Here is a 10064-nt window from a genome sequence, read left to right as displayed (position 1 = left end):
AAGTCACACACACACACACACACACATACTTGACACAATATTATGTATTAATAATTTATTGTAATTATTAAAACATTTACCTTTGTAAAATTGAAAAATGCCAATGGCTAAATAATTCTATTTAGCTTTGACAAACGACAAGCTTCTTCATTTTGCATTCAGAACGGAGGTTTACATTATTTGCTCCTTCTTAGCTCCTCCCCCGTGCTCGACAGCCACCATGAATGGGCATAATGTTCCAGATGCCTTCGTCATAGATCTGGATAAATGGCTAAGCAAACACTCAACTTATGGCAGAGCCCTTTATGAATGGTATTGATACAGGGAAAAAGAATGGATTGTAATTTCTATTTAAACAATATCAATATCAAGCATTCTCGAGTTCCATCCCTGTTTAAAAAAAAAAATGGACGCACTTGCGTTTCAGATAGCTTCTTTTAATTAAGAAAACAGCATTGACAAAGAAATAATTAGGGTTAGATGGGATTCCATATTATCCACAATGAGACAAACAAGTGTGTGCGTTAAACACAAAAATAAATCTTTTACCACCAGAACCTGAAGTTATCATCCTTTCCACTAATACAATGGCTCTTCATTATCAGCCAGTGACATATATGCAAACAATATCACATGTGACTTTGTTTATAGGTCATTAGTTAACTTTACTATGACATCCATTATCACAATGCTTAAAAAAAAAAAAAAAAGGGGTAGGAATATTTTTGCTAATACACAATTATCTATAATATCTTATTAGTACGTCACCATGACTCTATCTGGACACCCAGTATGGGATTATGTGTGGATAATAACCACCAAGCTGTAGTTGTTGTTGATATTAAACAGAGGTTGGTCAACATCTTTGATGGCTGAGCCTTCTGGCCTGGCAGAGGAGAGGAGCGCCATGGTTCTCTCAACAACCGCTAGGCTTTGGATATTGTTGATACGTCCGCTGCGAGGCTCTCTGGTCTGGCTGGGGTTGGTACAGATGGAGCAGGTACTACCGGTGGAGTGATATGGGCTACAGGAAGAGGTGTATCATGTATGCTGCTGACAGAGGGTCCTGGCAGAGGGGAAACTACCGTAGACGCTGGTCCAACCCCCACGTTATCAAAAGATGTTGGAATAAACGTAGAAGCAGGTTTAATCCCCACGTTATCAAAAGGTGTTGGAATAAACGTTTCTGCTGGGGCTGGTATGATTGGTACAGGAGCCACCATGTGGCTTTGTGTCGCCTCGACCAGGGATGTAGGACCAGGATCAAGCACGGGTCCAGTGAGTACATGCAGGGGTCCTGTATCCGTATGGACTGGAGACGGGTAAGCAGGGGGAGGCAGTGGTGAGGTTTGGTCTATGGAGAATTCTTTGTTGTTTGGAGCTTCTGTGACAGACCCTGCTGCTGCGGCTGCTGCTGCCTCTGCCTCTGCCACCTTGCTCTGCATCTCATCCATGCGTTTCTGGACCATTTTTGGCATCAACTGCACATAGGTGCCCATCAGACGATTGTTAGCGCGAATCAGCTTCCCAGCGCAGTTATCCACACAACGGTCCTAAACACATGACAACAAATCAAACAGCTGTGCAACCACTAGGTGTATTGTAAATATTCGATGCACACTTGCAGACTGACATTTTTCACATCACTTACCTCGACCATTGTCAGATTTCTGTAATTAAAATTGCTAGAGCATCGTTGGAAACAGGTTTCGGTCATGCGATTGTACACCAGCAGGAAATCCCGAAGCTATAAATTCCAGAACAGAAGCTTTCACAATCAATACAAAATGAAACACTAAAACAAGTTTTGGTGACTTCATATACACAATTTTCCAAGGAAATGTACTTTAACGATGAACATATGACTTACATTCCGGATTTGCATTTCAGGCTCCATAATTGATCTGAACGTTGGCTAAAAGGTTAACTTGGCAGCTGAGTCGACCTAACAAATGTTTGGAGAGGAAGCCCTATCGTCCCTTATTTAACTAAAATGCTATATATGTGTATATACCTGAAATGTACCTCAATTGTACATTATAAACAACATAAACATACACAAATATGACGGCCTAAACCTAAAGGATTGCAGTAACGTGACTTTCACACGGGGGCTGCCATGTTTAGTTCCTCCCCGGCCGCATGAAGCCACGCCTACTAGACCGATTTCTTTACCTTAATGTTTAGTAAAGCTGTGAACAGTACATTCTTCAACGATTTAAACTTCGACGGTATTATAGTGGTTAAAGTATTACAATAAGACTATTATTTAGATTCAAGTTCTCCCTAAGGTTGAATTCAGGAATACTTGCTACAATATATTTTTAACTGTATATTTTTTCCATTTACAAGGATCCTTGTTCATTTTAGATCCATATCCTAGCATGAGCTGAAAGTATTTTGACATTTCATAATTATGTTTAAAATGTATGTTTTCCAGGGATGGGACTCTTAAATAATACAGAATACAACGAAAAGAAGCTTGCATTTTGTGAAAACAAAATCTAATTTATTTTCCATTGATATTATCAACTCTAAAACATATTCATGTTGTATGGTAACACTTGGCAATAAGGTTACATTAATTAACCATTAAATACTATTAGTTAATGTACTAATAATATTTATATAGCAAAAGCATATGTGTTAATAAACGATAACTAGACCATTATATAACTAACTGTTAGCTGTTAGTTAATTAATAGCTAATGCTTATTACTGCATTACTTAATGTTAATGTACACTTATTGTAAAGTATTACCTGTTGTGTTAATAAAGAAAAATCATTAACGCAGGATGTTGAGTGGAGTGAGGTTTGTGGGCGCAAGATATATATAGTTACAACTATCAACTAAATTAGCAAATTGAGCATACAATATTGCAAACAAATATTTAATTATTAAACTAAAGCGTTAAAATGGCATGAGTATTTATAAGATATGCGACCCATGCATTGAAAATTATACAAAAAAAATGGTCTAAGAACATCAGCTATTTCAGTTCCCCTCAAAATACAATGTCCTCCATTTATCCGTCAACAATGCACATTACACAAACATTTCAGATAATGATTAAATAGGGTGTAATATTCTAAGTGAATCTTGCAAGCAACATAGCTTCTTTAGTTGAGCTAGATTCAAATTTGGTTAGGATTTCGATACACTTAAACAAAATAATCCATGTAGATTCCAATAGCTATGCTCGTAAATTTATGCTATAAAATGCTAGTATATCAAAATCAACAACGTGTGTGTGTATGTGAGAGTGGGCGGGTAGTGGGTTGTTCAGCAACAACTGTTGAAAAACACACATGGCACATAAACACACATGTGACAACAAAGCTGCAGAGATTTTTCACAAAAAATGCATACTTTACATTACACAGACTTCTCTCAGTATTCAGAATACCTTTTAAAAGTACACGATAAAAAAATATAAATTGAGATAACAGCCGAATACTCCATGACAAGCGTAGTGTTGTTTGTACCGATTTCACTGCAAATCCCAAGGCCGCTGCAATAGTGTTACCAAAGGCGACCAAAAAGCAACTTAAGAGTCTGTGGTGCCGAGTCAGACTCCCGTCAAACACAACCAACTAGAGCCAGCCTGTTTCCATCCTCGCCTCGTATGTTTTCATGGATGTCCATGGTAAGGTAGGTACTACTACACATGAGCACGCTTCTATTGCCCCCAGCCTCTCTGTCTGTTGCTGGTCACTTTTTGGGGGAAAACATGTCTCTCAGACAAATGGTATGGATGGATTGGTACGGATGACAGCCCAGAGCCCCGGGACGGAATTGTGTGTCGATGTGCTTTTAGACCACAAAGGACATGTAAATCTGAACTGAACACAACTCTTCTGTCCGACGTGTTTACTAGAAAGAAAATACTTTTAAATGCAGGACGACAAAAAAACAACAACATTGCAGCTCGACTGATTGATGCTTTGACCGACAGATTCCTGCAGCAAAGCGCCTTCACAACTGCTCTGATGGGTGGGCCACTATAGCCAAGTGAGCAGGCTGTCTTTGTCCATGTGTGAGCTGGACAGCACTGTCTCCATGTCCATGAGGAGGTCTGAGGTCAGACCTTCTGGGATGCAAGGCATGAGCTCCTCCGTGTCAGACATGGGCAGCCCTGACATCGTGTCCTGCAAGGTCAGCGATGGGGTCTCCGTGGGGTCACCTGGGGGTCACCAGACATAACCAGCTATTTGTATGTGTAAACCAACATGCATAAAAACACTCCCTTAATTATCCCTTCTTTTTTTTTAAAACAGTGATCTACAAAGACTGATTCAGTCACCGGAATACATATATCTAAATACTACATGCATCTAATTGCATGGTTTGTGTGCAAGGCGTGTCCTCTCTTACCAGTGTCCATGTGGTCCATGGAGCTCAGCATGTGGTCGGAAGGGCGGGGCAAGCTGCTGACACTGAGGCCGCTGTCGGTGCTCTGGTCCCGGGAGTGAGCGCTGGTGGAGAGCGAGAACCCATTCATATCATAGTGGAGGCATGTGCCTCACTACATGACCAGCAACCACGCCATCTCTCTGGAACCCCCTTCCCTAACATATCTGTGACTCCACCCGCCTCCTTTATTGTAAAACATCACTCACAGCATACCTTTTTAGAAGTGCTTTTAACATCTTACTCTCCTCACATTTGTCTTCCTTTTTGCTCCTTCGTTTTTATGCTGTTAAATGTTTTGATGTGACCCTTTATGATATTTTGTCTTTACTCCTGTTTTTGGTATTTTAATATAACTGTAAGTGTCCTTGAGTACTTAGCTTAATAAATGAAACGCATTATTACAATTATTTAAATTTTACAGTATTCTAGTGACATCTTACCCGTTTAGCACAGGCTCATGGGCAGGGCCAAGAATCCTTGCATCCAGAGATGGGTTCTGATTGGCAACATTTCTGTCATGGCCAATAAGAACAGAGGAGAGGTTCCTTCCTCCTAGGTCCTACAGGAGGACACAAGATTCACACAGTAAAAATAGGGATGAAATAGAGCCTTGTGTGCATTATGGATAATTAGTTGTGTTAGTTAGTGGTGCATAGTGTAGGCAAACTATAATTTAGAACTATATAGTAGAAGAGTTTAAATTACACCACCAGATGGCGATAGAAAGGTGGGTGATGCACAGTTCCAGATTAAAAGAAGGGTGGTTTGCTTTATCAAAATAGTTAAACAGTTAAAATGAGTAATCTTTTCGATCAAAACTATGACATATTGAACAAAAAACCAGCCACTGATGTCATGCAAAGCACTTCACACCTCAGAACCAAAGTGCACATAAATATAGAAATAAACAAAGATACATACAAAAAGACACCTTAGTATATTCTACACAGTCTGACTCTCACCTGCTTAGACCTGAGCCTTTCCTTTTCCTGACGTTGCTGTGCTGCCATGGCAGCAAGGCCTGGGCTCACCTTCTGTGCTGGAATACAACAATGTGTGGCACAACAATATGAAACAAACAGTGTTTCACACCCATATGATGCTCAGGGCCGTCTCCTTGGTAAACGGTGCCATCATTTAGAACTTGCGGTGCCCACTAACTAGTGGCACCTGGCAATGTATGAAAAGTGAAATAGTATGTAACACAATGGGTTTCAATTGAAGCGTAGGGCTTTAGCAGAGGTTCTGTAGACAGAGGTCTGATCGCTACCTATACGCGGGTCAACCCACGAGGTGGACTTGCTGATGTGGTTGATAAAGTACGTCTCTCCGTCTGGCCTGACTGCCTGCTCCCAGCTCTCAGCAAGCACACCTGAACAATAGTGAATACGTAAATATTGAAACACAGAAGAAAAAACAAGCCTCTTAACCACGAACCATAGAAGAACAACCACACGTGCCACTAACCATAGAAGAACAACCACACGTGCCACTCACCATAAACGAACAACCACACTTGCCACTCACCATAGAAGAACAACCACACGTGCCACTCACCATAGAAGAACAACCACATGTGCCACCCACCATAGAAGAACAACCACACGTGCCATTAACCATAGAAGAAAAACAAGGACTCTAGCCCCTAACCATAAAAGAACAATCACCCTAGACCCGAACCATTAAGGAAGAACAAGCACCTTAACCCCTAACCATAGAAGAAGAACAAGCACCCTTATCCCTAACTACAGAAGACAAACATTCAACCTAATCATGGTCAACAAGCAACACAAACAACAAGAACAACAACCATACCATAGAAGAAGAACAAAAAACTTAACCCTAAAACTTCTGGGGTTTGCCTTATGTGCACAACGTCTTCATCAGGACAAGAGTGTGAGTGTGAATGTGAGTGTGGGTGTGTTTGTGTGTGAGTGTGCTATTGTGTGTGCTCTTGTGTGTGTGTTTGTGTGTGTTATTGCGTGTGTGTGTGTGCGTGCGTGCGTGCGTGCGTGCGTGCGTGCGTGTGTGTGTGTGTGCTCTTGCGTGTGTGTGTGCTATTGTGTGTGCTTGTGCCTGAGGTAGTAGGATGTGGCGCACATTACAGCATTAGGATTGATACCTGAATCTGCTTCACTGTTGTGTGTCTGCGTGGTCACACCATGGGCTAGCAGAGTCCGCTGGGGCTGGAGCTGGGCGAGACGTGGATCGTGCCATGTCGTGGACTGATCCAAATGACTACACACACACACACACACACACACACACACACACACACACACACACACACACACACACACACACACACACACACACACACACACACACACACACGTTAATTGAGTACCACCCTATTGCTGCAATACTGGGCATGTTCTGACAAGACTTGCTTTACCTGTATTACTGCATGTGTGTTGGTGTAAATGTACACCAGCGAACACACACACATACCAGTGTGACTAGTTGTTAACCGGTCTGATTGAAACAGGTGCAGTCTCATGCATTGAAAGAATAGATGTCGATTTCCTCCCTGATCATGCATGACTGCCGTTTTTGGTCATCTAGAGCTCTCGTACACTTGAAGTTTCATGCACAGCCTGTCTTAATAATCTGTGTCTTAATTAATAACAATTATAATTGTTGCTAAATTTGGGTGAGGTCAAAATGTGTTGAGCCGTGATGGATGTCTATCACACATAAAAAAAGTTTGTTAAGATATTTTGTTAGACTTTTATTTTACAATATATATATAATAAATATAAATAACTCAATGTTAATCACATAATTCAGTCCAATGGGAATTGATGAGCTGGTACAATGATTGTCGTCAAAATGTTGGGTGGGTTTACTACTTTGGATCCAACATGTTGACAGCTTTTATCCGGGTTATTCTTTGTAAAGCTTGAAACACTTGGTAGTATTCATAAGCACAGCCTGGATCCATTTACGTTACAATTTCTGTTAACAATTCTAGTCACTAAGCAGATGCTGTTCTCGAGTCCAGAGGCACTTCTAGTGTTTTGTAAATGACACATAGAGGTCGTTAATGAGCAGGTAGGGGCTACAGCATCTTGCTCAACTATCCTCAACGGCGGACATTTGGGTTAAAACCCAGTACCTTTCGGTTTGGATCCGAACACGTTGAGTGCCACAACCTGACTATCCTCACGTTGGCCAACCCACCTTTACGAAATAATACGTTTATTCATGTTTGCTAAAGTGATTTATTAATTGAATTATTAAGTACAACACATTCCATGTCACACATCGGAATTATCTGGACATCGCTGGACACATCACATCACTTCCTGGCTCTGCTGACGCATCACAGGACAAAACATGAAACACGTCAACCAATAGAAGACCTCTGAGCGTGCCAGCATGTATGTATGCATGTCTGCGTGTTTGTTTGTCTTTGTGTGTGAGATTCTCTCTCTACCGCTGGCCTTTTTCTGCTGCCACATAGTGGAGGCTGCTACATTTCTTGAACTTTGACCTTACTTGAGAAAGTATCGCTGGCCAGTGGGCGTCTTGGCCATCTCCCAACCGGGGGGGAGGGGCATGTCGTCGGGGATGACGGGTGCGGAGGCGACCCCCGTGGCCTGGGTAGAGAGGGAGTTGATGGGGAGGGAGGCGGGCGAGGAGTGGGCACGGACGTGATGAGGGGTCAGGGAACCGCACACTCCGCCATCCGAACTGGCCTGAGGGGGAAGAAGAACATGAGTTCTTTGTCACATGAAGCCATCATAGTGTTGCTATAGAAACAAAGGGGCCACAGAGGAAGGCTGTTTTGAGACGGAAGAAGCGTGTGCCGTTTTATTGATCAGTAGTACTTTAATTATTTCGTCTCAGGACCCAAAGTACAATTTGTGTCCTCGTGACTCTGTCCAACCGCACACTCCTTGAGTTAGAGGAGTACTTTGCATTGTCTGGCAGCGACCCATCTCCAATTGGACCCATAGTTTAAGAAACACTGGTATAAATAACAGAAACATTTAAGTTTTGCCAAAGATGCATTGTGGAGAAGACTTATTATAAGTTAGCTGTTTATATGGCAATGTGGCTAGCGTCTAAGGGTATATTATGTTTCCATGGGAATGTAGCTAACGTGTGAGGGGGTATAATGTCTTGTAACCTCCTACCTGTCTGGAGTGGCCGCGGGGATCCGGCTGCCGAAAGAACGAGTCTGGAAGTTTTCTCATGCGCATGGGCAGTGAGGACGGCGGTCTGGTGGTCTTATTGGGGTTCATCACGGCATTGAAGAGGGCCTCGAGATCCGTCTGCGAGTCCCCGCGGACGTGCACGATCTGTTGCCCCGTCGGAGGCGCGCCATGATGCGCGTCCATAATCTTCAACTTTTGTGTCAAAACAAATCAGCACAATAAATTAACTGCGCGCGAAGACGCACACTCGATTGGTAAACAGACGATGTCGCTCTGTATGCAATAGTCGCGCATGAAATTTGATCATGCAGTGAAACGTTGCCCCCTACACTTAAAATTATGCTATTTAACCTTGTTCAACGTCTTGGCCTACTTCTTAAGAGTAATGATCAAAGCAAACGTACAAGGCAATACAGATCATATGAAACACTACTGCGGTTTTATTAACCGCAAAAACTGACGCGTGAAGCAAAATCTCAGCAAGCCTCCCACATACCTTCAGTCCAGTTCTCTCCTGCGTGAAGTAGGAGACTTGGTGGGTAAAATCACTGTTGGACAGATGGTTTACACGCAGTAGGTAGTCCCCATACCGACGTTGAAGAAGAATAATACATGTACAAAAACGAAAAATAAGTTACAAATACTTTTCGTCCCAAAGTCACAACTTTTTTCCCACTTCAACTTTCGGTCCAGATTCATGTGATACCGCTAAGGGGCGTGGTCGCGGTGTTTAAAGCCACCGTAGTTATACAACACGACGTCCAGTGTGCAGGTCTACCTTTAAGCCTGACATCGGGTTCATTCACAAGATTTACCGCTGGATAAATACACAACAGGGACACTCACCCACACAGCACTGTATTCCATCAAATGTTAGTTTTCACTTGCAATCCCCTTTCTATTTAAATAAGAAGATCTTCAGTAGAGTTTTTCCTTAAAGCTCAAAATGCCGTGAAGAAAAGGAAATAATGCATAATTTAGCCTGATAATTGTTAAAACTATCAAATGACAAAGTTCAGCCTGGGAGTGGGGGTCGGGAAAAAGTTGGGCTATGTGGATGGGAAGGACGGTCTGGTGGGGGGAGAGGGAAGAGAGGAGAGACGGCAGAAGGGGGGAGAGAGAGGGGGGTGCATGAGTGAGCTACCCTGAGAAAACATCCGTTCCTGGTGAGGCCTGCTCCGGTTGGCCGCGGATTGTTTATGCGGACACTACCATATGTATGCCCTCTAGTGGAAGACATGCATATGGGGGAAAGAAGTGTGTCTGGGCCGCACAACAAGCCCGTGGTTGCATGAGTAACCAGATCTGTCCATCCATCAGCTTGACAAGATATGTCCGTGAATGTCAGCCAACGCTGTCTACTTCTCAGAAGGATGTTTTTTTCTTATGTTGAACTGAGAACATAACTTTGTATCGATGGATTAACGGTTCTGCGCTTGTCTATCACAATAATTCAAACCTTACCCCATCTGTTTAGTCTATGCTC

General features: G+C 42.5%; 2 protein-coding genes across 4 annotated transcripts; both read right to left on the bottom strand.

The window, feature by feature from the left end:
• Positions 1-362: 362 nt before the first annotated feature.
• Positions 363-2112, bottom strand: timm10b (translocase of inner mitochondrial membrane 10 homolog B (yeast)). Its single transcript, XM_079737769.1, has 3 exons — positions 1871-2112; positions 1652-1747; positions 363-1553 (listed from the first exon to the last, which is right to left on the bottom strand). Exons 1-3 carry the CDS (start codon positions 1895-1897, stop codon positions 927-929), a joined length of 750 nt encoding a protein of 249 aa, XP_079593895.1. The 5' UTR covers positions 1898-2112; the 3' UTR covers positions 363-926.
• A 417-nt stretch (positions 2113-2529) lies between these two features.
• On the bottom strand, positions 2530-9601 carry LOC307076481 (transcriptional coactivator YAP1-like). 3 transcript variants are annotated; one of them, XM_079737502.1, is made up of 10 exons: positions 9425-9601; positions 9075-9126; positions 8558-8770; positions 7917-8116; positions 6538-6653; positions 5686-5787; positions 5378-5454; positions 4856-4974; positions 4377-4477; positions 2530-4185 (listed from the first exon to the last, which is right to left on the bottom strand). In XM_079737502.1, the coding sequence occupies exons 3-10, from the start codon at positions 8759-8761 to the stop codon at positions 4004-4006; spliced, it is 1101 nt and encodes a 366-aa protein (XP_079593628.1). In that variant the 5' UTR covers positions 8762-8770; positions 9075-9126; positions 9425-9601; the 3' UTR covers positions 2530-4003. The 3 variants fall into 3 exon arrangements, with proteins under 3 accessions (XP_079593628.1, XP_079593627.1, XP_079593629.1); XM_079737501.1 differs by lacking the exon at positions 9425-9601 and having other exon boundaries at positions 9075-9272; XM_079737503.1 differs by lacking the exons at positions 5686-5787; positions 9425-9601 and having other exon boundaries at positions 9075-9272.
• Positions 9602-10064: the final 463 nt, after the last annotated feature.

This window comes from Pollachius pollachius, assembly GCF_949987615.1.
Source record: "Pollachius pollachius genome assembly, chromosome: 6".
Taxonomy (NCBI): Eukaryota; Metazoa; Chordata; class Actinopteri; order Gadiformes; family Gadidae; genus Pollachius; species Pollachius pollachius.
Note: the sequence above shows the minus strand (reverse complement) of the source record. Positions and strands in the feature narration are given on the sequence as shown.

Coding starts and splice junctions, on each gene's coding strand:
- timm10b (XM_079737769.1), bottom strand. CDS start 1,897: ATGGAGCCTGAAATGCAAATCCGGAAT. Junction 1,748..1,870: donor CTGAAATGCAAATCCGGAAT/GTAAGTCATATG, acceptor TGGAATTTATAG/CTTCGGGATTTCCTGCTGGT. Junction 1,554..1,651: donor GAAATCTGACAATGGTCGAG/GTAAGTGATGTG, acceptor TCATGTGTTTAG/GACCGTTGTGTGGATAACTG.
- LOC307076481 (XM_079737502.1), bottom strand. CDS start 8,761: ATGGACGCGCATCATGGCGCGCCTCCGACGGGGCAACAGATCGTGCAC. Junction 4,975..5,377: donor AAAGGCTCAGGTCTAAGCAG/GTGAGAGTCAGA, acceptor GTCCTCCTGTAG/GACCTAGGAGGAAGGAACCT. Junction 4,186..4,376: donor CATGGACCACATGGACACTG/GTAAGAGAGGAC, acceptor GGTGACCCCCAG/GTGACCCCACGGAGACCCCA.